The sequence below is a fragment of the Notamacropus eugenii genome, chromosome 1 (genome assembly GCF_028372415.1).
Source record: "Notamacropus eugenii isolate mMacEug1 chromosome 1, mMacEug1.pri_v2, whole genome shotgun sequence".
Taxonomy (NCBI): Eukaryota; Metazoa; Chordata; class Mammalia; order Diprotodontia; family Macropodidae; genus Notamacropus; species Notamacropus eugenii.
The window spans coordinates 740,601,071-740,627,991 of NC_092872.1; the positions used below are offsets into that span (position 1 = coordinate 740,601,071).

The window sequence follows — 26,921 nt, forward strand, 5'->3', positions numbered from 1 at the left end:
CTTGAGTTACATTCTGACCTCAGAAAAATTGTTAGCTGTATGATCTTAAGCAAGTAATCTTATCTGTTTGCCTCAATTTTCTGATCTGTAAAGAAGAAAATAATAATGGCACCCACCTTCAAGGATTGTTGTGAGGATCAAGTGATACAGTGATTGTAAAGTACTTAACATCACAATGGGATATAGTAAGCACTATAAAAATGTTGACTATTATTAATATTACTATTATTTTTTAATTTAATTTTTAATTGAGTGTAATTGCAAATTGAATTTTAGATGTGAATAGTATGAAATACAAAAGATAATAAGATTAATGATTTCTATGTAGGATAATTTTGAAATGTATTTGGCTGAATTGATGTCATTTGACTAGTAATGTTTCATGTTTCAAATACATGGTATTATGTATGTTATTATTATATTTCTAAATTCTCTTACATTATGAAATTAGAGAAATCATTGTATCAGAGATGCTAGAAAAACAACTTTTTTATCTGGATGCTGTTAGATTATGGGTAGAGCTTTTAAAATAATATGATAAAAATAGATATTTGTAAATTGTTAACTATTTAATGGAGTACATTTTATTTTTTAAAAGAAACAATAAAGTTCACTGTAATAAAGAGTGAGTTTTCATTTAAAGATTTTTTTTGGTTGTCATTTGTAAAAATTATGAAAATGTATAGGATGGTTTAACTTCAATATATCAATGTGAGTCAACTATCAGGTGTTTGCTATATGTCTGAAACCCCAGAATGTGGTTAGTTTATTATAAGTAAAGGATAAATTAAATGTAACTGTTATGGAAATATGAGAAAATTAATAGTATTCAAGTCCTAAATTGTGGCTAGTGAAATTTTGCTATTTAAAGTAAAAAACTCAGTACTATAATTTATTATCATTTTGAGTTTTGATTACAGGGATGGTTGTCTGAGTTGTCATATAGCCAATAGTAGAAAATGGCATGTGCTGCAGTCTGAGAATTGCTAAAGGTAGATGTCTGTGCCTTGGAAAAGATTTGGAGATGGCTTTGGTATGGCCTAAGGTAAGAGCCTCTTGACTCAGTTTCCCCATCCTGCTATTTCCTTTTTGAATAGGAAATTTCTCCACCTGGTTAATTATGAGACTGTCTTTTAATACCCTGTGACTACATGACTGGCTTTCAGATGTGACTCATGCCTAGAATCAAAGAGAAGTACAGGAGTTTTTTTCCATTATGATATATGACATTATAATTATGTCCTTCCTTTTTCTTCTTTAGCAAATTTCTATAATAAGGGCATGTGAGCAGTAGAAGTTTTGTAATTATGATACTAAGTCTTTTAATTAGTAGGCTGGTACTGAAACATTTCTGATTTATCACAGTAAGATGAAAGTTTGAAAAATATTATAATTTTAATCTATATTTGTGTTAAAATTGTTATATGGGGATGATATCCTCCTAAATGGATAATTAGATAAGGTAGTGAGACAAAGATATAATGTAAAAGTTTTCTAATTAAGTCTAATTAAGCAAATGTTGAGAAAGCAACAGGATTAGATTTTTTTTCCCTAAGGAACTATATACATACAAACTATATAGATATGGCTGGCTTCTAAATGTATCTGGCATGGAAGTTCAGGCTTTGATTATGTTTTAATGATAAGTTTTCAAAATTGGACTAAGAATTTTACGTATAAAATTGCATTGATAGTCACAAAGAAGGTGAAATTATTTTCCCATTTTTAAAATATCCATCTGACAATTAAAAAAAAAACCAGGTTTATTGTACAGTTAGACATGCATGACTTTTTTTAAAAGATTCTTATATGAGGTGCAGGATTTAGGGAAAGACAGAAACAGCAAGAGGTATATAAAAGAACCTGAAATTCTCTGAAGTTTTAAGATTGGAGAACCAACTTTAACAGATTGTATAAAATTGTACTAAATCTTGTTACTAGTGAAATTATATAGGAACCTCTACAAGTGATTTGGAACCAGAGAAAGAGTCTTCTTCAGAGCTTCCCTGAGAATGAGATCTATTCCAGAATCTCAAGAGAAGACATCTAGGGAGGAGACAACTACACGGGACATCTGGGACTCAAAATGTGCTGATTACATGGCCATCGGGAATAGTTACTAGGATACAAGAAGACTTGATGTTAGTTAATATTGAGGATTATTGTTTTACTTTGCCCTTTTGTTTCATGATGTTTATGATTAAGTTTTCTTGGTTAATTTGATGAAATGTAAATCTTCCTTCTCAAAAACTTATCCCTCTTTAAGTTGTTTGATCTGTAACTTAACTTAATAATTCTGATTATAAATATATAAAAAACTCTGTAGATATCGTTTAGAGACAAGTGATCCACGGGAGTGGGCTGCCTACTCCTCCATAAATCAAAAGGGGGAATTGAGAGGATTGGAGCAGCAAGGGAATTGGGCGAACCATACTGACCTCCATCTTGTGACTCAGTTCTGGAGGTAACTAGGTTTCCTTTCTATTCAATTATGAGTCTGGTCCAATTTCTGTCTTGTGAGAAAACTTTTCTCAGTTGTGGGAATTGGAAGAGAACCTTACTGTATTATTTGAACCTAGCCCTGTGTAACTAGGATGCAAGACCACCTCAACCTGCTTTTTAGAGACCTTTAACCAAGGACCTCAGTTGTGCTGACCAGAAACCCATTCAGATCCAAAAACTGATGCAAGGAATTTTCTCATAATTGTACATCTCAAGCAACCCACACATCTTATCTGAAAACTGGCCCTATACTGGTCAATTAGTTGTTTCCTTGTTCCTTTGATTGTTTACAGACCTTCGAGGAAGTGGGACACCTCTTTTTCTGAATTCAGAGAATTTCAGCTGTTTTCCCTCCTTCCCAACTTGGAAAGTCCCTAACCTTTCATCCCATTAGAACTTAGATTATTTAATATATTGTTTCTCTTTAATTAATTGGCCTTATTTGATGAATTGTTTGTCGTGTATAAAAATCTGTCTCTTCCCTGTATTCAGGACCCAACACCAAGCTAAGGAACGGGCTTAGTTCTGGCTTATTGGGCATTTGACATGCATTGCTTAATAAATTGTCATGCTCAGAAAAGCAAACTTTTTTTTTTTAGTGATTTCATCTTTCACCCTCCACATCCTTTGAAACTCAACTCAAGTGCCACTTTCTGTTAAAAATCTTTTACATATTGAGAGCTTGATCTATGAGTTTAATCCTTATTTCGAGCATTCATTTGTCTTATGTTGTTCTTATTGAGAAGAGTAATGTGGCAGAGTAGATAGAGATCTGGACTCGAAGCCATGAAGACCTGGGTGCAAGCCTCTGATATATATTGGCTGGGTGACCTTGGGCAAGTCACTTAACCTTTCAGTTTTCTAAATAACTTTCCAGGACTATACATTATAGAGAAGGTGCTAACCTCTATTAGTGGAAGGAATTTCCTCATCTGGGAGACCCCCATAATAATGAAATAAGAAGTTCAGCCTCTGTCTCTATTTCTTTTGGTTATAAATTGCATAACCATTTAAATTTCAAAAAGCACACAAATTAAGTACAATTTCAAAAAAGGAGGTTGGGAAGGATTGTTTTCAGCTTTGTCTTTGAATCCACAGTGCCTGGTACATAATAGGCACTCATTAAACACTTATTTAACAAAACTGAATTAGATTGGACGTGTGAAAGTCTTAGAAATATGAGACTCATCTTCCTGAATTCAAATCTGGTCTCAGATATTTACTAGTTGGGGGACCCTGGGCAAGTCACATAACCCTGTTTACATCAATTTCTTCACTTATAAAATGAGCTGGAGAAGAAAATGGCAAACCACTCCAGGATCTTTGCCAGGAAAACCCCAAATGGGATCATGAAGAATCAGACATGACTGAAAAATGACAGGCTAATCACCCACCAAGGAGGCCTGCCAGGCACTTCTGGTACTAGCCCACTGACCTCTGGCTTCATCTTCATTTCACTTATGAATCAATCAAGAAATACTGATTAAGCAACTGCTATGTGTTAAGTATGGGGATATAAAGGAAAGCAAAAGTGCTGTCGCCTCCAAGGAAGGGGAGAAGGAGAGAAGAAGGAAGGAGGACTGAATTTCCTTCAAACATCTTGGGTGTCTCCATCTTCCTATCCCTCTGGTTTTTCTGGCTGGGCCATGGGATTTTTAAATGGAATGAAGAATACAGGGTCAAATTCTTACAAAATGCCAACTAGAAACCCCAAACCCTGCCTACGAGCTGGACGCACAGGAAACCCGTCAGTATTTTGATATAAGGTTGTGGTTACGTGGTCTCAAACCTATTTTGTTGAGGGGGTGATGCCGTGCAAATGTTAATTCTAAGGGAAACATGAGGATTTTCCAACGTAAATCCCACACATTTGCTTATTCAAAGCCAAGTCCTGAGATCAGGGGTGAAAGAGAGGTCAATGAAGACCTGGGGAGACATCAAAGATGGCTAACTTCATCTGGTCAAGCCATCATCTGCTCCCTTCCCCCAGCCTGGGATGCTCAGAAATCTTCTACTTCTGTGACTTTTTGTTAAGAGATAGCCAACATATCCCAATCCAAGCTTCTCAGTGATTTCAAGAATGTTGGAAATAGATAATTTCCTAATAAATCTTAGAGAATATAGTTCTACTTCATCTGACAGGTAAACAAAACAGAAGTCCAAGGTCACATGGCTAATAAATGGCAGTGGATGGAATAGTGTTCCATTTTCTGAAATCCTGGCTCAGCCCTCTTTCTCTTTTACAAAATCACACAGTAATCTACACTATAGGAAAGCACTCAGATCTGGGAAAGACCTCAAGGGCTGAACCCCTTATCTTACAGATGAGCAAACTGTGACCTAACAAGATCATAGAATCACAAACATAGAATGAGAAAGGACTTCGGGGATCCTCTGATTCAAATCCCTGGCTTTACAGATAAAGAAACCAAGCCCCTGATAATTTTGATTACATGAAATTGGGAAGTTTTTCCACAAACAAACCCAATGCAACCAAGTTTAGGAGGGAAGAAGAAAATTGGGAAAGAATTTTTGCAACTAGTATCTGTGATAAAGACCTCCTTTGTAAAATATATAGAGAACTGAGACAAATGTACAAGAATACAAGTCATTCCCCAATTGATAAATGGTCAAAGGATATGAACAGGGAGTTTTCAGAGGAAAAAATTAAAGCTATCTATAGCCATATGAAAAAATGCTCTAAATCGCTATTGATTAGACAGATGCAAATTGAAACAATTCTGAGGTACCACATCACACCTATGAGATTGACTAACATGACAAAACTGGAAGATGATAAATGTTGGAGAAGAGATGAGAGAGTTGGAACACTAATTCATTGTTGGTGGAGCTGTGAGCTGATGCAACCATTCTGGAGAGCAATTTGGAATTATGCCCAAAGGGCTACAAAAATGTGCATACCCTTTGACCCAGTAATATCGCTTCTAGGACTGTATCCCAAAGAGATCATAAAAATGGGGAAAGGTCCCACATGTACAAAAATATTTGTAGCAGCAAACTTTGTAGGGGCCAAGAACTGGAAATCAAAGGGATGCCCATCAATTGCGGAATGGCTGAACAAGTTGTGGTATATGAATGTAATGGAATACTATTGTGCTATAAGAAATGATGAACAGGAAGACTTCAGAGAAGCCTGGAAAGGCTTGATTGAACTGATGCTGAGTGAAAGGAGTAGAACCAGGAGAACTTTGTACACAGTAACAACCACAGTGTGCAAGGACTGTTTCTGGCAGATCTAGCCCTTCACAGCAATGCAAGGACCTGGAACATTCCCAAAGGATTCTTGAGGCAAAATGCCATCCACATACAGAGTAAGAACTATGGAATCAGAATGCAGAATGAAGCAGAATATTTTTCTCTTGCGTTATATTTTGTTTTGGTTTGTTTTTTTTCTCATGATTTCTCCCATTCATTTTAATTCTTCTATGCAACATGACTAATGTGAAAATGTGTTTAATAAGAATATATATGTAGAACCCATATAAGATTGCATGCCATCTTGGGGAGGGAGGGGGAAAGGAGGAGTAGAAAATCTAAGACTTATGGAAATGATTGTAGAAAACTGAAAACAAATTAATAAAAAAAGAAGAAAGAAAATTGTCATAGTAAAAAAAATAAAGAAATGAAGCCCCAAGGAGGTTAAGGGACTTACCTAAGGTCACATAGGTAAAAAACACCAAGTCAGAATTCAAACTCAGGACCTTTATCTCTTTCCTCTGCCTTCTGTATAAGTTGCAGAGAAAGAATCCAAGCTCAGTACCTTGCCTATAAGGAACAGCTAGGTGGTGCAGGGGATAGAGTACTGGATTTGAAATCAGGAAGACTCCTGTTCATGAGACACTTACTTAGCTGTGTGACTCTGGGCAAAGAACTTAACCCTTTTTGCCTCAGTTTCCTCATCTGTAAAATGAGCTGGAGAAGGAAATGGAAATTTCTCTAGGAAATTACTCTAGTAAATTTGCCAAGAAAACCCCAAATGGGTTGATGAAGAGTTGGGCACAATTTGATAACAACTTTCACTACAAAAACGTTTTCCATGCACTAAAATGGTAAGAGAGTTTGTCCATTTCTATGCAGGGATTCCATCTGGTTTTCAGAGTGGGAGTCAGTGGGAGAATTACATAACCTCAGAATTTAAGAACTAGAAGCGAGTTCAGGGTCTCTGCTCTGAGTTCAAGCTGCAATAGGGATGAAAACACCACCAGTATGCCTAAGGTCCCCTGTTTTTGCCTAGAGCACCATAATCTTCAGTGAAACTTTCTAGTTCCCTTGGGACAACATCATGGTCTCCATATGAATCATGAGGAATGGGTAGTGGGAGGACAGATGGGTTAAGTTTGGGGATGCTTAGGGTACTGTGAGAAGACCAAACCTCTCCACTCTTTATGACAAGTAGGCAATTGGCCCTAGCCTACAGATATTCCTTAACAGGGTATTACTAGCCAACACTGCTCATCTCTCCTTTCTCTGATCACTACTGAATGACCTTTCACTCACTGGCACCTGTGAATCCACAGTGTCATTTCTTGGGTTGGAAGAAGCTGGGACTGCTCACGATGGTCCAGTTCTTATCCCCTCTCTAGGAAGGTTCTTGGTCCTGTTTCTTGGCTCCCAGTGTTCAGTGGTCCTCCTTTCCTTCCTAATATGTGATATCTCCTTGGCTCTCCACCCTCCTGGCACAGGTGAGGATTGCCTTCCGTCTCTTCACATCCTCCTTTGGTTATTTCTGGAAATCTCTGCTCCACTCCTTCAAGGAACCCCTGATAGCCTGGAGAGTAGAATACTCCACCAGTTCTTTCATCTCTTCTAGGATGGATAACAACTTATGCTGTTTGCTCACAGAGATGTTTCTTGGCACTGCCTCAAACAGAGACATGGCACATTCTCTGCAGATCACTGGGAAATCTTCTGCCTTTCTTCCTTGCTTGAAGTTGGATCTGTGGTCCCAGCCATCTTCTTTCCATGAGCCTTTCTGTTGCACCCTTCAGACCACAGGACTCCAGAGACCATGGGGCCACTATAATTTGGATTTCCCACCCTGGGATCAGCTCTATACACTAGTGAGTGAGTGGAAATTCACATAGCTTGCTAGATCAAGATGGCCGCAGACTATTGATGATGCTTGATTTGTTTTTAAAAAAGATCAGATCTGTGATTTCATCTTTGTGTGACTCCTGGTGAGGAAACCCCCTCCACCAATGCACATATATGTCTTTTCTTCAACTGCATATTTTAGAAAGTTGTCTGGAGAAACTGAGAAGCTAAATAACTTGTCTAGTGGGACTGAAACCTGGTCTTTTTTATTCCAAGTCATCTGTCTATCCATTCACTATAGTTGCCTCTTGGATCTAATTATGTATCCAGTACTGAGATTACAGAAGCCTGCCAATGGACCCTCCCATGGCGATATTTACCATCCTTGTGGCTTCCCAGAATGAAATGCTCTTCCTGAACCAGCACTCCCCCATATTTGTTGTTTCCCCCAATTAGAACATAATCTCTTTAAAGGAAGAACTATACCATTTTGGCATTTGTATCTCCAGAACATAGTAAGTGCTTCATTCATTAATTGGTTTTAAATATCTCTCTTGGCAACCCTGCCACAGCTAGGACAAACTGGTCTGGCTATTAGCCATCCTTAGAGTTCAGTGTTTGGGGAAGAGCACTTACACTGCCGAGTGAGGTAGAATAAGGCTTTATTTACAGATGGCTGCTTGTCTTTTTCTATATAGGCTGGTACCATCTACTTAACTTCCTTTGATTAGCATATATCCTTTTCCCTGGCTGACCCAAGCACAAATGGAATTCATCCAATTATATATCAGATCCACCTTGTTCCTCTTGGCTACTGAATTCCAAAGACAGCCGTCTACTTCTCTGGCCACTTAGCTGTGTAGTGGCCAGAGAGAATATGATGAATCCAGAATGATGTAACAGAAGACCCAGAGGCTTGGCTATGTACCACATCCTGGTTACAATATCTCAAGCACATTCTTTAGTCAATCTGAGCCTCAGTTTCCTTAAATGTAAAATGGGGAGCAGTAAGACTCGTGCTCCCTACTTTCCCAGGCTGCTGTGTGATGAGACAAAGTATGCGAAAGCACTTTGTAACCACCCTGTGCTAGGTTATTGTATGCTATTATCTCTCATTACTATTTAATTTAATCCAGATGTAAAACTGTAAGAAACTCCCCTTCCTCCCCCTGCCCTCCATGCAACACGAGAAACCTCGCAGCCAGAAGTTATAGCTTTTTGCTCCCGCTCAGGAACCTATCATCAGAGGCCGTGAGGATGGATCAGATCCCTGCTCTGCCGGATAAATATACGTTACCCTGACTTAGCTACGTCTTCTGGGAAAACTCAATTTTCTTTGGTCTACTTTTTTTCCCTCCAAATTTGGCCAGAAAACCCCACCCTCCCCTGATCCTGGCCTAGCCTAAGGCTGTATAGAGCTCTTGGAAGAGTCATGTTTCATCCTGTGCTGGTTAGCTCTAAATATGGAACCAGAGCATCACAGAGCTGGAAGGGACCTCAGAGGACATGTCATCCAACCCCCTCATTTTACAGACGAGGAGTAGACTCGCCCAAGGTCACACAAGTAATAACTCTCTGGGGTGAAATTTGAACCCAAGACTTAGACTCCATTGTCATAGATCTTTTCATTGAGGCAGAGAGGTAGGTCAGTGCAGAGAGTGCTGGTTCTGGAATAAGGAAGACCCGAGTTCAAATCTAACCTCAGACACTAGCTGTGCCATCCCAGGCAAGTCACCTCTGCTTGTTCCAGTTAAACTGGAATAATAATAGCATTTGCCAAACAGGATTATTGAGAGGATACATGGAGATAATATACATAAAGCGCTTGACACAGTGTCTGGCACACAGCAGGTACTTCATAAATGCTTATTCCCTCCCTTCCCCTCCCCCACCACTTGGGCTTCACCCTCCTTCCTATTCACGACCTGTGTGACCTTGGACTTCTCTAACTTTGTGTCTCCTCTCCTGTAGGATGAGAAGGTTGGATTAGAGATGATGTCTAAAGTCTCCAATTCCACAATTCTTTGGCCTTGGGAGATAGCCCCTCCTTGCTGGTCAGAGGCCTCCTGAATGTGCCCCATCTCCTTACCTGATTCTGGAATCCCATGGCCGGGATGTTGCACCGCACCCCAGCATCTTCTTCATGGTTGCAGCCCAGGTTCTCGACATTGAATTTACAGTCAACGATCGATTTCTCGAACCCCGTGCACTGTATTTCATTGAGGTGGATGGACCCTATGCCTAGAGGAGAAAATAGCAAAATAGTTGATAAGACCATAGAAACTGGAAAGAGCTGCATGGACTTGCCAATGGAGAGCATCATTTATTCTGCTCTTGGTTCCAGGTCCCATGATGCAGAGCACTGCAATGGAAAATGTGGCGGTAGGGAGACATGGGTTCAAATCTCGCCTCTGAGCCTTACTGACTGTACAATACTGGGCAGGTCTCATTTCTTTCTCTGAGCCTCAGTAGTCTTCTCTGTAAAGTGGGGATAATAAAACCAGAGGGAAATGTGGCAGAGGGTTGATGTGACACTTGGAAATGACTTTGTATTTGCTTTGAATTAATTTTCTGTAAACATTTTGTTTCCCTCCAAAAGATTGCATGCTCCTAATGCACAGGCACTCTTCTATTCTTGTCTCTAGCTCCAGCATCTGATATATAGTAAGTACTTAATAAATGTTTAAAGAACAAATGGACACATAAGATCTAGAGATGGAAAGAAACTTAGAACTATCTAAGTCAAACTCCCACTCTTTATAGATAAAGAAACTGAGGTCCAGTGACTTACCCAAGGTTAAAGAACTAGTGTCAGAGGTAAGATTTGAACCCACATTTCATTATTCTCAAATGGCTGGCCATTTGCCTTATCTTGTCAGGGCCCTGGGCCCTATGGCACCCTCCTCCCTGCTACCTGCCAGGCCTTCTGTCATCATACCATCCCTTCACCTCTATATCTTCCTCACTAGTGACCTGGATTCTGCCCCCAGTCACATCTCAGCTCTGAGAGGGAGCTTTGGTGCCTTCCTTCCTCAGTCTGGGCCCCCATGATACTTCTTTACTCTCTCCATGCCACACTAGGAATGTTCTTAGCTATCACAGTCTTTCCCTGGTTTCCTTTATGTGCCATCTTCCCCCACTTGTCTGACTGCTCCTGTTATACTTGCTAGATCACTCCAACCAGCTGTGGGTGTGGGCCAAAACTGATTCCTGGCTGCTCTTTCTCTACACACACTTCTTCCCCTTCTTTCCTTTCCTTTTCCTTCCCCTCCCTCCTCCTTTCCTTCCTTCCTTCCTTCCCTCTTTCCTTTCTCCTTCCCTCAATCCTTCCCTCTTTCCCTTCCTCCCTTCCTTCCTCCTTTCTATCTTTCCTTCCTTTCTTCCTTTCCTCCCTCCCTCCCTTCCTTCCTGCTTTCAATCCTTTCTTTCTTCCTTCTCTCCTTCCATTCCATCCTTCCTTCCTTCCTGAATTGAGAAGGCTTACAGAGCTAAAACACATTTAGTACATGTAATTTTTAAAAGATCAGGACAACAATGGTGAAAGAACAACCAGCAGATGTTCCCTGGCACCTGGGCTGAGCTCTGTCTTACACCTGAGCCCCAAACTCTAATGACACTTGCAGACGAGCCACCACTTCAGGATGGGTACTATTCATGGCTAAAAGGAAGCTTCCCCATCCATCTGCAAAGACAAACTTTTATTCTGACCCTGAATTTGAAAGAGTTCCATAAGGGATATCGGATACCATATAACAGGGAAAGGTTTTGTCTATAGTTGGAGGCAACGGTTTTGCAAAGTACTGTACAAAATATCTCTGCAAATAGCTTCTTTCAGTGAATGGAGCAGCAGCTTGGCTCCGTGTGTGGAGTGACAGATGTGGAGTCAGCAAAGTTTGGGTGTGTCAGAAACTTACTATGTGGGCAAGCCTCAGTTTCCTCATCCACACACGAGTTTAGTGATGCCAATAGCATTCACAGGGTGTTGTTAGGATCAAACAAGATAAGTGGTATAAAGTGCTTTCCAAACCCTTAAAGTATTATTGCGACGTTGGGAATTTCCCCAAGGCCTTTGCACACGTAGGTGATTTTAATAAATCCCTGCTCTGGGTAGTAATGGGGAAAAGCTATTACGTGATGACTTAGGATAACAAAACTGTAACCAATGGACTCCAGTGCTAGGGAGGGGTGAGTCAGGACCCAGCCAGATCTCCAACTAATTAGGGAGCTATTCGCTTGAATACTCCAAAATATCTTACTGAGGATCCCCGAGTAAGAGCCTACCAAAAAGGCAAGGAGTCCAAGGGCCTCTCATACAACCACCAGCACCCCAGGATGAAATTCATCATCAGTCATCATCACCATCATTATAGATAAGAGCCTAGGTATAAATGTTAAGTAATCGGAGGACTTGGGGCTTTTTGTAAGAGCTCGTACTTGGGCCAAGCCCTGAAAGAGGCTTGGACTATGAAAAGGGATGTGTGAGGTGAGGGGGGAAGTATCCCAGCCATGAGGAACAGACTGGGCAAATTTGGAAGGCAGATTACATGTGGGATATAAAGTAAATGGTGAGGGGCCATGTGAAATCAGCCTGGGAATGTACAGTGCTGGAGTCAAGTGGTCAAACCCTTTGAATGTCACACAGAGGCGATTGTATTTTATTCTGGAGGAAACAGATATGTGGAAACTTTGAGAGGAGTGACACGAAGAGACCTAGAATTTACCACACATATTTCTGTTGCCCGTTGGGTCCCCTGCACTTTTGATTCTTCTAGTACCAAGGGGTTCCCTGACTCTTAGCTATATGATATTAATGAATCAACAAAGATAGATAGATAGACAGATTAAGATAGATAGATAGATAGATAGATAGATAGATAGATAGATAGATAGATAGATAGATAGATAGATGATAGATAGATAGATAGATAGATGATAGATAGATAGATAGATAGATGATAGATAGATAGATTGATAGACAGATGGATGATAGAAATAGAGACAGAGGCAGACATACAGAGTTAGAGAGATAGAGACAGACAGATAGTGCTAACTGTATACCAACCTCTGTATTAGCATGACGCTGACAAGATGATAAACCAGATCATGAGATAATACGTTTTGAAAGCCACAAGTTTCTATACAAATATCAACCGCAATTTTTACCAGATGTATGGCCCATATCTAAATTTTTCATCTTCCCCATCAGGGCTTAGGACAATTCAAGAATCGAAGACTGCCTCGGTCTACCCTGACACAAATCACAGTCTCTACAATTATAGGGCTATTGGATGTTATAAAACCAGGTGGAGATAGAAAGTATATCTGAGGAGCCGTATAGTTCAACTTTCTCATTTTGCATATGAGGAAACCGAGGACCAGGGAAGACATAGTATCAGAAATAATAATTAGTAATGATAATGACAATAAGAACTAGTACTTATACACTTCCTACTGTGTGCCAAGCACTGCTACCCTTACAAATATCATCATATGTGATGGAGAAAGAAATGGCCAACTACTCCGATTGCTTTGCCAAGAAATCCCACCGTAAGAGATGCCACTTTTTTGCCTAAATAAAGGAGATATTTTTCTTCTTCTTCTAAAGAAACAAATCTCACTCCTTAGTGTTGATATCGCTCATAAGGGCAAAGGATAAAAAATAATCATCATAAAACAAGTCCACGGGTCACATAGAGTTGGGCAGGACTCAACAACAGCGACACCTTATTTGATCCTCAGAACAACCAAGGGAGATAGACACTGTTATCACTATTCTCATTTGTCAGACAAGGCAAATGGAAGATTAAATAACTTGCCCAGGGTCCCTCGCTGGTAAATGCCTGGGGAGGGATTGGAACTCAGTTAATAAAGGCTCAGAAATACCAAGTTAAAACGTGCCAAATGTCACACAAGTGATGGGTATCAAAGGCTTGATTTTAACTCAGGCTTTCTGGATTCTAAGCCAGAATTTAACCCACTGCGTCATAATGTTCAGCTGATGTTTCATAAACAGTTATTTAATTGAGTTCTTGGACCCACTGTTCTGATCTGACCTCTAGCTTTTGAGCTCCCTGGGTTAGGCTCATTCCCCTGAGAGATTCCCAGCCCTGCCTTGGCCAGAATCCTTTCTCTGGACCTGGCTCCCAGTCCTGATTTCCCAGGGCACTGAAGACCTCCTCCTGGGGTGGCAGATATGAAGAAGAGGGTGGACAAAGTTGAGAAAGAAGCCATGTTTCTCTGGAGCCATGATGCCTCCTCAGGAACCAGCTGGAATCAATCATTTCAAGTATCCATCCCAGTTATAAGAGATGCCACTTTTTTTGCCAAAATTAAAAAAGGAGCTACTTTTTTTCATCTTCTAAAGATACACATTTCACTCCTTAGGGCTGATATCTGCCATAAGGGCAAAGGATAAAAAGTAATAATAATAAAACAAGCTAGTTCTCCATAGAGAGGGAAAGGGTCTGGTAGATTAGCTCTCCACAGAAGTGACTCCCCAAAAATGTAGCCCTTATTTTTCCCCAAGTTCTCTAGTCCTGAGGCCCTTGGGAAACTGGGCTACTCAGGAAAGAATTAGGTCAGCCTACACACACCCTCTGGAAGCTAGCTTCATCTGGCTCCCATGGAATGTTTATCTCATCTGAGGAGGCCTTGTTGACTTCTCATGTCAGCATGGACCCTACGCTCCAGACCATGAGGCAGCTGGAAGCAACCAGTCATCGATTGGAAGACGATCCAAGGAACAAATCGCAAAGACCCTCAGAGGCTCAGCAGGGTGGGGAACAATGAAGGGAAAACATTCTCCTTTGTTACCTCCACCTCTGGGAACCACAAACTTCCTTCAAGGCTCAACTCAAGTGCTGTCTCCTACAGGAAGCCTGATTACACCAGCTGTCAGTGGCAGCCACCTCCACAAGGACTTCACACCTATTTTACATACATTTGTATTTATTTGTGCATATGTTGTGCTTCCCCCCCTTTCCCCTTATAGAATATAAGCTCTTTGAGAGTAAGACCTTTTCTGGCTTTGGTTTTTGGGTCCCCAGGGCCTCCCCCAGTGCATAGTGTGTACTAAGAAAAGCTGTGACCTCACCTGTCTAATGGGTATCCTACTTCTTGACTTCTCAATGGGTAGGGGAGAGATGGAGGGAGGGAGAGAATTTGGAACTGAAAAGGAAACATCCTAGAAATTCTAGTCTCTCTCCTTTTTGAAGAGACTGAGAGACCCTGAGAGGTTAAGGGATTTGCCCTAGGTAGTAAGTGTCAGAGGTAGGATATCCTTTTCAAAGAAAAAGTAATTAGCTTTTTAAAAATTTTGGCAAGAAGAATGATATCTCTCATAATTAGGATTTTTCAAAATTTGGGTGTGGACCTGTGATTTCCTTGGTGTGAGAAACTTCCCTCCACCCATATAGATGAGCAGGTATTCTACAGGTTAGAGTCTTCAAGTTGGATCCAGGGCACTGAGAAACTCAATGATTCGCCTGGCATGACACAGACAACCAGGGGTCATTGGAAGGCCTGGAACCTAAGGCTTCTAGGCTCTGAGGCCAATTGTCCTAACTGGGAAAAATCGCTTCAGTGATTGGTTCCAACAGCTAGGAGGTGATGTCCCAGGTCTAAAGAATCTCTGTTTGCCCTCTGTATTTCACTCACCCTCTTGGAAACTTCTCTATCACACACATTACTTTCTTTGGTCCCCTCTAGCTCCAATTTCTCACAGTCTATGACTTCCAGTCCTCAGTCCTCCATGCTGACCATGAACCCACAGAACCTCTTTTCACATACCCACTTAAAACCACAGTTTGACCTTTGATTAGGACATTCTGAAAAGAGAACTCCCAGGTGGCTCTGAAAGATCCATTTCTATGTGAGTCAAACCTCCAAACTCTGCTAAGGACCCGTAGAAAATGGGCCAAAAATATGATCCTTTGACTTCAACACACTAGGAACCCTTTAGAAGTGGCATGCAAAAAAAAAAAAAAAAAAGGAAACCAAGGGAATGCCTTCCTATTGGGGAATGACTAAAAAATCATGCATTGTGAATATAATGGAAAATTCCTTTGACATGAGAAAGGATGAGATGGTCAGTTTCAGAGGAAGTCGGAAGACCTCTATGAACTGATGCAGAGTGAAATGATCAGAAGCTGGAGACCGAGTTGTACAATAATAACAACACGGTAGAAAACTTTAGAACACTAATCCACGCAATGATAAATCATGGCTGAGTAGATGCAGATGAAATTTGCCACTTGGTGAGGAACTTAAAATGCAGAAAGAGATGTTTTCAGGCACTGGCAATATGGAAATGTGTTTGGTTAGATGGTGCATGTACACGTAAAGGGATTTTCTTTTTCATATTTAAAAATTGTTCAATGTAGGGGGCATGATAAGGGGAGAGAGAGTAATAAAAGAAATATTTTTTAAAGAAGTGACTACATTTAAAAAAAAACCCAAAGGCATCAATTAAAATAAAATTAAAAACAAAAGCATGAAGTGGAAGGCAGACCCTGGAGGCCACTTCGGGCTTTTCTTAGACTTAAGAGTCTAGGGGCTAATGAGCTCAGCACATTCTGTTCTAGGATTGTGTTTCTGATGGGCTGGAAATACGTGTAGAATGTGTGAAATGAGGGGGCTGTACTCCATCTCTAAAGAGCTTTCCAGCTCAGAAATCTATGACCCTTTGACATCACAGCCCCATCTCACAGGCCTGGGACCCTCACTGCCCAATAAAATCCACACTCACTACTACCAGATGCAGATGTTTCTGTACCTTGTTTTTAAAACTGAAATTGAAGACATGGCTCATTTTTAGCAAGGGGCCCTACGCTCCAGCAGTTCCTAAAAGCAGGGTCTGGGGAGGAAGTAAGAGGAAGTTTGGTATGTGAGGGGCCTCCCGGGGTGTGGGGGGCTGCTATTCTCTAGCTCTCATGTTTGGAAAATGTTTCTTCATATAGACCTTTTAAAAGCTTCTCTGTACTCCAGAGCTTGAACAGGTAATGGAAACCAGATTCCATCACAATGGGATGGCACCAACCTTGTGAGAAGTTCAAGGGGTCACAGATCCTGAACTGGGAACTCAGAGAGTCAATGTCCAGCCTACCTCCTTCATTTTATAGAGGAGGGTCAGAGAGGGGAAATAACTCACCCAAGGTACAGGTAATGAGTGGTATAGCCAAGTTCCAAACTCTGGGCTTCTGACTTCAAACACAACCAGAGTACTTCCATTGTACCAGGCTGCCTCCTAGTTGTTATTATTGTTAGGAGGAGAAGGGGGACACATTAGGTGGAGGGGCTAGAGCTTGACTAGGACCTGTTCCCTACCTTTTATACTCTTGCTCCTCAAATTTGCCCTTTGGAAGCTTTCTTGGCTAAGCTCAGTAACCACCTTTTTGTAAACACATCCCTGACCTCCCCAGGTGAAAGAGATCTCAACTTCCCCTAATTGTCCCAAAGCCCTTTGTCTGGGTGTGTTGGGGATCTCAGAATCTCAGTATTGGAGGAGACCTCTATGGACATTCCAGAATCTTCCATGTCACCTACTGCTCATTGGTCCTCCAGCATTTTCTTGAAGGTCTACAGCGAGAGAGAAACCACCACTTCTGAAAGCAACCCCTTCTATTTTGGGGACAGCTCTGATGGTTAGCTTTTTCCTGCCATATAGCTTAAATTTGTGAACTCCAGCCACTGGTCCTGGTTCTATTCTCTGAGTTCAAGTAGAAAAAGCCTGATCTGTCTTCCCTATACAAACCCTTCAAAAAATTGGACACAGCTCTCATGCCCCCCTAAATCTTTTACTTTAAAGACTACTTATCTCCAGCTCCTTAGATCCTTGACAGATCCCAGAATGATTTGGCCAAGGTCACAAAGGAGTGCAGGAGGTCGGATTTGCCCCCCAGAACCTCTGACTCCAGAGTCGCTGATCTTTCCACTGTATCCCTGAGCCCCTAGCAGATCAAGGACCCACTGTAGCTAGAGTGTGCTTAGATTTCACCAGAACAATTGGCAATGTCTCTCGTGCTGTGCTGGTGGATGAGATGGAAAAATGTAGGTTAGATGATATTCTAACCATGTAGCAGATTTGGAACAAGTTGAATAAGGAGGCCCCCAAAGACGTAATTACTGGATCACCTTCACTTGAAGGGAGCCTCAGGCGAGTGCCGGGGGAATCTCCTCTGTTCTGGGATCTTACGCTTTTATTGATGTCTTGTATGAACGAAGCAGAGATGGAAAGCTCATCAACGTGGCAGGGAACATGACACAGGAAGGGGGAATGTGCTGGATGCCAGCGAGGATGAAAACTCCCTCCTCGGGATAAAGTGATGGGATAATGGCACTGCTTTTTGGCCTGAACCTGGGAGGACAGCTGGGTGAGCAAATTGTCTACCGATGCAGATGCAGCTAATACAGGGTGTCCCTAATGTCTTGGAACAGTTTAAACCATTAAATTTCATCGTCATTATCATCATTATCGTTATTAAAGCTTAAAACTACACTGAGACTTTTGGGACACTCAGTCTTAGTGGCTCCCAAGCTCAAGATGAGACCTCAGTCTGATGTGGCAGCCTCCAAGGCCATGATACTCTAGTGTTCAGATGGAAGGAGATGATCAGTCCTCTGTGTACTGTCCTAGTGAGGCCACAGTCAGAGCGTAGGACCCAGTTCTGGGCACTACATGTTCAGAAAAGAGGGACCAGAATGAGGAAGGAAGGAAGGAAGGAAGGAAGGAAGGAAGGAAGGAAGGAAGGAAGGAAGGAAGGAAGGAAAGAAGGAAGGAAGGAAGGAAGGAAGGAAGGAAGGAAGGAAGGAAGGGAGGAAGGGAGGGAGGGAGGGAGGGAGGGAGGGAGGGAGGGAAGGAGGGAGGGAAGGAAATGAAAGAAGGAAAGAAAGAAACAATACTCTCTTAACAAAATGAAATAAAATGAAAGTTGAGAGGTTGGGTTTGAGAGACAGGGATTCTCTGAAAGCTGCCACAGGCAAACATTCCCATTCCCTAGGTTCTGGAGCAGCAGAGAGGAGAAAGGGAAGACTGGGAAGATTCTTGAGGTAAAGGAAGGGGCTTCCATGGCTGTCCATGAGCCACCCTGGGGGAACAGGCCAGGAGGAGCCAAGAGCTGCTTCTTACCTTGCCCAAGCCTGGCACCCGTGATGGCCTCCTTGGCGCTCCCAAAGCCCAGCTCCCGGCACACCACGCTGGCTGACACAAGATTCCACTGGTCATCGCAAATGGTTCCCCACTCCCCGTTCTTGAGCACCTCCACTCGGCCTTCTCCAGTGTTGGCACCTCCTCTCAGCCGTACCAAGGGTTGCTGGAGAAGAGAAAGAGGTCCCTGCTGAGCAGAGAAGTGCTTGGTGCACAGCATATCTTAAGGCCTCTCAGGAGACCTGCTGCCTGCCTCTGAGCCATCCTACATCCCTAGTCATCTCTATGGGGCATCTCATTGTTGTGTGCACTACAAAGTGCATCCCAGATGGAAGGACTCTCAGAAGTCACCAGGCCAATCTCACTTTACAAATGAGGCCCAGGAAGCTGAGATTCAAACGCAGGTTCTGTGACTCCAACGAGCCTGGATCTGAAACCTGCCCTGTCCACTCACAAGCTGGTCATGTATGACCATGGGGAGGTCACTTGACTTCTCTGAGACTCAGTTTCCCCCAACTATCAAATTAGGATAATAATAGCTAATATTTATAAAGCGCTTTGAAATTTGCAAAGCACTTCACCTCATGTGGTCCTCACAGCAACCCTCAGAGGAAGGCACCATTATCATCCCCATTTTATTGATGAGTGTGGTGAAACTTAAGAGACGTTAAGCAAGGTATCCAAGGTCACACAGTTCCTAAACAACCGACACAGGATGTAGACACATCTCCTCTGCCTACCTCACCATCATTGCGAGAAAAACCCTTTACAAACCTTCGATCCACACAGAGGTTATAACAATGTTAATGGTGCTAGCAACAACTCATATTTATGGGGGCTTCATAGTGGAAGGCATTGGGAGAACTTGTTCAGGGGCCTTAGTTACTCAAGTTGCCCGGTCAATCAACCAAGAAACATTTTTTAAGCACCTACTATTCCCTAGTCACTGGGCTGAGTGTCAGGGACACAAAAAGAGACTTCAAGGAGAGTCCCAACCTTAGCTCCCTGTGAAGCTTGATCCCCACACCTTCCCACCTTCTTTCTCACTCTACAAAGATAGCCCCCCAAACCCCTATCACTTCAGGCACTTCTCCAAACTGCCTTGTCTCTTGGGCCCCAAATCTTGAGACTTTAGGAGAATTAAGTCTTTACTCTTCTCCCAAAGCAATGAGCAGACATCACTGTCAGGTGGTCTCCCTTAAGAACCAGAGGGGATGTCCCAGTGATGGCCTGATGGCACCACCATAATAGAAAACATTAGGAAGTCCATAGCTAAGCTGAAGGCTGGACAGTGTCCAGAGGACACCAGGGAAAGACTTTGAGGCTGTGTCTCTGGTCCCTCTGTGGAAGGAACTGGTGATGCTCAGCCAGGAGAGAGAAGATGAGGTGTATGGGGAGGTGAATGGGGTCATGTTAGTGTTGTCTGAGTATCTGAAGGACTGGGATGTGGCAGAGGGATTCAAACTTGCTCCACGGGATCAGAACTAGGGGAAAGAGAAAATGCAAGGAGACAAATTTTCATCAGGAGATCATTGTAACAGTGAGAACTGGCTGAGCAACAGCAGGGCCGCTCAGGAGGCCAGCGGCTCCCTCTCCATGGAGGTCTGCAGAATAGGCTGGCTGGCTCACTGGTCTGCTGGACAGAAGCTTCTTCCTCCACTAAGGTTTAGATTAGATGACCACTGAGGTGCCTTCCAACTCAGAAATTCTGTCAACACTATTCACTTAGTACATGTGAACACTGTGTTCAGCATTCAGAGAGATACCAAGTTTAGGTAAGATGTGGTGCCTGCCCTAAAGGAGCTTTCGATATACACAGCTGGTAGAGTGGGAGATGGAGCGACAGGCCTGGACTCAGGAAGATGAGTTCAAATCCAGCCTCAGACACTTACTGTGTGATCCTGGGCAAGTCACTTAATCTCAGTTTCCTTAACTGTAAAATGGGGATAAAAATAGCACCTACTTCCCAGGGTTGTTGTAAGGATCTGAGATAAAAATTGTAATAAAAGAAAAAGTACTTAGTACAATGCCTGGCAGTAGCAGTTGTTATAAAAACGCTTATTCCCCTTCCTTCTCCCCTAGTTGGTGAGGAAAAAACAACATAAATGCAACTAGTACAGTACAGTGTTAATGCTACATGAGGGCCTATCGCTGGAGGTGTAGACAGCAGAAACTTGAAGGAAATCCAACACAACTCACTTTCATGGCCTGGGATCCTGATAGGGTTGGGGGAGGGGAGAACTTTATCTTTTAAAGAGGGCTGTCTTTAAGGAGGCATGGATAACAGACCATGCAGTCCTCCTGGGTCAGTGATGGGAGGGGGGCTTGGGAAGATTTAGAGCCAGAGGGATCCTTAGAGGCTTCAAGGACCAACCCCTCATTTTACAGATAAGGAAACTGAGGCACAGATGTTGAGAGACAGGCCAAGGGTCACAACACTAGTGGGTGCCTGAGGTAGGACTTGAACTCAAGTTTTCCTGCTTCCAAGTCCAGTGCTTTGAACACTACGCTCATGGCAACTTGGCATTATCTGATGTACTATGATGGTGTGAAGCTGGGAAGAGCTGGTGCTACCCCACTGATATCACCCTCCAAAATGCATTCTGGGCCTGAGGTTCCTGGACCACTCAGTGATGATTCAGGCTTACTAAATAGGCCAGTTGTGTGTGAACTAACTGCCTTTGATGACCAAAGTCACACGAGTCTCTTTCAGTACATCTGCTGAGCCCCGGACTTCTATCTCCCCACATCTGTTCTTCTTCCAACTGGCTGGAGGTTACATAAAAATCCTCTTAAATGCTGTTAATTATCAACAGAAGGAGCCTAGAAGATCTTCTGCCAATTCCATGGGATTGATACTTGCTATAATTCTCCAGTCACTCAGTCATAACTCATGGGATACAGACAAACGGTCTCCTTTTCACGATCACATAAGTATCCATGTTATTGCCCAGGAAGGACGCTAAAGGAGATGGGAGGGCCTTGGTTAATCCAGGTCTATAGGATCCCAGAACTATTGCTCTGTCCATCATTCCATGGGAGGTGAAACAGTGAGTGGGCAACAGGAAGAGTGGGGTGACTGAAGAGGGGTCACTAACACCTGTGGTATTTCTCCAGGAAGGATCAGGTGTTTCTTGGGAATTCCAAATACGGAGTCAGAAGAGCTAGATTTGAGTCCAACAAAGAGATTCTTTAGCTAGGTTACCCTGGGCAAACAGCTCAACCTGTCTGAGCCTCAGTGTCCTCATCTGTAAAATGGGGATAGTCATCCTTGTCCACAGTGCCTTAAAAATGGAACCTGTTATTACCACTAAGGCAAGGCAGTGTGGGATCATCATGGGTAGAGAGCCAGCCTCAAAGTCAGGAAGACCCGAGACCAAGTCCTGACTCTGGCACATCCTGGCTATAGGACCCTGGGCATGTCACTCAAGCTCAAGTAACACTATGAGACCATAGATCAGAGAACAGGTGCTGATCTGTATTAAAAGAAGAAGTTTCCCCATGATCACCAATGATATCACAAGTCTTGTCCAAAAAGACTAAAATCTTCCCATAGGTCCTTTCCCTCCGCCCTGTCTCCTCCCAATCTTACCAGCGGTTCAGTCAATGGAGGTGGTTTTGCTCCCAAATCTCTTCATTTACTAGTTGTGTCACCCTGGGCAAATCATTTAACCTCTGTTTGACTCAGTTTCCTCATCTGTAAAATGGGAATAGTAACAGTACCTACTTCCCAGGGTGGTTTGAGATCACATGAGATGACATCTGTAAAGTGCTTAGCACAGTGCCTGTTATACAGTAGGCATAACATAAATACTCACTCTTTTCCCCTTCCCCTCTCCTAATATGTTAGCTATAGTATAGAAAATGGCTACAGGTAAGACCCTTGACTTTCAGTCTTACAGCCCATGATCTCATCAGTGCCAAGTTATTGTGGTGCATAGGATAAGAGTGCTGGGCTTGGAGTGAGGAAAACCTGAGTTCAAGTCTCACCTCTGACACTAGCTATAGGATCCTGATATAGTCAAGATCCAGCCTCAGTTTCCTCATCTGCAAAATGAGAATAAAAATACTTCCAACTCCTTAATCCCTGGGTTATAATGAAGTGATAATTCATTTACAGCACCATGGAAACTTTGAAGAGCTGTTCAAGCATCAGTTATGTCTCTGTGTCTTTGTCTTGGCACTTCCAATGCTTAGCACAGTGCTTGGAACATAGTAGGCATTTAATAAATGTCTGCTGATTGATTGATTGATCACATATTTAGAGTTGGAAGGAGTCTTGGAAAAACATAAGATCCAATCCAAGTTTTGTAGATGGAGAAACTGAGACTCAGAGGGACTAACTAGAGCATGTGGGCAGGAAACATAAAGTTGGAATTCCAGCACTCCAGCGATGGTGCTCTTTCCCCTACAAAGTCTTTTCTAAGCTCAACTGATGTTGAAACTCAGCAAGTAATGGGCCATGAACAAACAATAAACCCAAGAACTTAACTCTTCAGCACCTTCAGAACTCCACATCCCAGAAACCCTTACAGAGCACATGATGGCAGGAGTCAAGAGTTCTTATGGTGACTACAGAGAGAACAGCCTCCAGTGCTGGAGGAAGGTGGAGTTTGGCCCAAGAAAGGGCCATTCTGCTATCAGACGTTGGTTCTTTGAGGTGTCCTTCCCAATGGGGAAGTATGTGCTCAAAGAACATGGACAGACAGTTCTCAAAAAAATTGCTAGCTGTGAACAACCATATGAAAAATTGCTCCAATTCACCAATAATAAAAGAAACATAAACATCTCTGAGGTTTTAGCTCACACCCAACACAAAAGGGGGACTGGGTAACGTTAGAGGGACTGAGGAAATTGGTCTAATCATTCGAGAAAGTCAGTTGAAATGAATTAAACTACAAAGGAAACAAAAATGGCCATACCCTCTGACCCAGAGAGATGAAAGACAAAGATGTGTCTCATAAGCCTCCCCCCAAATTGTGTCATTTCTCGTGTTAGTAAAGATCTGGAAACAAAGTTGATGCCCACTGATAGGGGAATGGATAAAGCAAATATGGATTATGAACTGAATAGATTATGATTGCATGGTAAGAAACCATAAATCTGGAGAATTTAGAGAAGGTGGGGAGACTTGTATGAACTGATACAGAGTGAAGTCAGGAAAACAAAATTCACAGCAACTACAACGTTAACTGAAACAAAACAAAATGGAGCACTGTATGATCATATAGAGCAACTAGGTGCCACCATAGTGCCCAAAGTTAGAGTAAGGAAGACCCATTTTCCTGAGTTCGGACAGTAACTAGCTGGGTGACCCTGGGTAAGTCATTTCACCCTGTTTCCCTCAGTTTCATCATCTGAAAAATGAGCTGGAGAAGGAATTGGCAAATCACTCTAGTATACTTGCCAAGAAAATCCCAAATGGGGTCACGGTAAATTGAACACGATTGAAAATCAACACAACAACCATTTAATCATAACAATGAAGTGTGGCTCCAGAGGAAGAGATGAGAAATTTAGGGACTGTAGGTGTGGAATATTGGACATACTGTCACAGCCAGCTGATGTGTTTGCAGGCTTAATGAACTGTTTAATTTTTTCTCTTTATTTTTAAAATTTTGTTCCAAGCAATGGCTCCCTAGAGAGGTGAGGTAGAAGAGTGAAATAAGGGTGGAAAGAAAATATTTGAATTTTTATAAAAGAACTTTTAATCTATAGGTTAACAGCTGAAATTGGAGCTGAGAAGGGAGGGCTCTTGGATGGCCCAGAGGAGACACACGAGGTTTAGAGAAGGAAGAAATGTAAGAAGTCATCGAGTATAACCCCCTCTTATTTTAAAGGAGGAAACCAAAGGCTTTAGAGGTTAAATGACTTGTCCCTTGGGTCTCACTAATTAGATGTGAGATGAATTATGGCAGTGGAATGAAACTTGGACTGACAATTAGGAGACCCAGACACTAGTCCCAGCTCTAACAATCACTTGGGGGACTTTCCAGAATAAGTCTCAGAATTAGAAGGTTCTCAAAGGCCATCTGGCACCATTTGTATCTGAGAAAGAATTCCCTCAAAATATTGCTGATAAGTTGCTGCCTAGTTAGGTGCTAGATGGTGTGGTAGATAGAGCACTGGACCTGGAGTCAGAACGACTCATCTTCCTGCATTCAAATGTAACCTCAGATATTGCAAATTGGATGAGCAAGCCATCTATGCCTCCAACCAACTGATGGGCAAAATTAATCAAATCAGTCAGTCAAACGAACATCTCCGCCTAAGATGCATTCGGGATAATCAAGTTAGGCTGCAAAATGCCTAGGGCAGATCATGGTGCACTCCATGAGAGATCTCCTTCCCAGTTTATACAGGCTTTTTAATGAGTATTCTTTGAATTGAGTCATTCAATCAACCTTAAATACATCATCATCATCGAGTCAATGTCTCGCTATGTTGTTCACAAAGAGCAAGAGAGACTTTGAAAAATGCTTTTCTGAAAAGATCATAAATATAAAATTTGAGAGGACCTGAGATTTATCGAATCCAGTCTCCTCAATTGACAGTCGAGGAAAATGAGGCTCCGGATCTTTGCCAAAGTGAAATCTGAACATAGTGTCCAATGTTCTATATTGCTTTGTCTCCTTAGTTAATTTTTTTTAAGTCCATTTGATGTTATCCACCCCAGCCTCACCATGTTCTCTATTTAAAAAGAGCCCCACCATTTCCCTCTAGTTTTCACGTTTTTTTCCTCCATCCTCTGCTAGTTGAGTTTCTGCTTGGTCCCCACTGAGAAGGGACTGCTGACTTCACTTTTTGCCTCTATTATGACCCAAAGCTAAGCATCCTCTTGGAATGGCATTGTGCTCTGGGTTTGGATGGAAGGAATCTGGTGAGGAGAATGCTTAACCCAACCCCTGCTCTAGCCAGGAGGTTAAAGGCAGGCATCTGGGAGAGGAAGGGGCCTGCTGGAGGTTCCAAGGTCTCAGCTGAGTATTTTTCTCTACCATTAGTATCAGAGGCAGTCATCCTGAGAGTAATGAAGAGGTGACTGCCTGGAGAGGGCAGCTCCAGTCTGTTGCTCTTTTGCTACTGGGAAGAGATTCAGAGGATCAGTAGGTAGGTAAGGAGGGACCCATCGGCAGGTGCTCATGTGCATTGAAGGGAAGTCTGGATGATGAAGTAAAAGGAGTCCAGGATTTGGGGTCCTAATTCCTCCCTTCTTATCCAGCAAGTCCCTCTCAGGGACTCAGGGAGTCAGTTTTCTCAACTATATAGTGCCAAGATTGGACCAGATGACCTCAGAGTTCCCTTCCAATCTAAACCTGGCTCTGCCAGTCTCTCTGCTCATCATCTCCCCCACCATGATCATCAAGGCAAAGCAGTGGGACTCACCCTGCCCCAGGTCCTTCTCACACACATACACTAATACATGTGCTATAGATGAAGAGAGTACTTTACGCATGTATAGATATTTGTACGTTGTATATATTATATATGTGTGACATATTATGGATATATTTAATAGCACATGTTCATATATTGAGAGAACACGCTATATGTGCATTTATTATATGTAAATGTATATACAAATTTATGTGGATATATTTTTGTTTGTTGTTCAGTTGCGCCTGACTCTTCATGACTCCTCCACTGTCTCCAAAAGTCTGTCCAAGCTCAGTGACACTATTTATCTATCTCATCCTCTTCCATCCCTTTTTCCTTTTTCCTTCAATCTTTCCCAGCATCAGGGTCTTTTCCAATGAGTCTTGTCTTCTCTTCCTGTGGCCAAAATATTTAAGTGTCCACTTCAGTATTTGACCTGAATAGGCTGAATTAATTTCTTTAAGTATTGACTGATTTGGTCTCCTTGCTGTTTGTGTGTGTGTGTGTATGTATATGTGTGTGTATGTGTGTATGTATATGTGTATATATACATATCTATACACATATACACAAATGTAAAGTATTTTACAAACCTCGGAGTGATAGATAAATGCCTGCTCTTGGTACTTGATCTCATCTTCCCTTCCCCTCACTCAGTAAACTCCAGTGGCTCCTTATTACCTTGAGGATCTGCTTGGTATTTAAAGTCCCTCCCAATCTGTCCCTTCCTCACATCCTGCTTCCTTCCAGGCACCCTATGGTCCACCTCTTCTGCCTTCTTCTGATCCTTTGGTTGGCTGGCCCCATGTCTGGGATGCCGGCCCTCCCTTTCCTCCATCGCTTTCTT

General features: G+C 42.3%; 1 protein-coding gene across 1 annotated transcript in view; it reads right to left on the reverse strand.

The window, feature by feature from the left end:
• LOXL2 (lysyl oxidase like 2) overlaps positions 1-26,921 on the reverse strand; it is a 149,896-nt gene that overhangs the window by 37,122 nt on the left and 85,853 nt on the right. Inside the window, exons 6-7 of the mRNA XM_072633917.1 lie at positions 18,683-18,866; positions 9,647-9,798 (exon numbers count right to left, since the gene is read on the reverse strand). Of these exons, the coding sequence (XP_072490018.1) occupies positions 9,647-9,798; positions 18,683-18,866 (336 nt within the window). The remainder of the gene's footprint in view (positions 1-9,646; positions 9,799-18,682; positions 18,867-26,921) is intronic.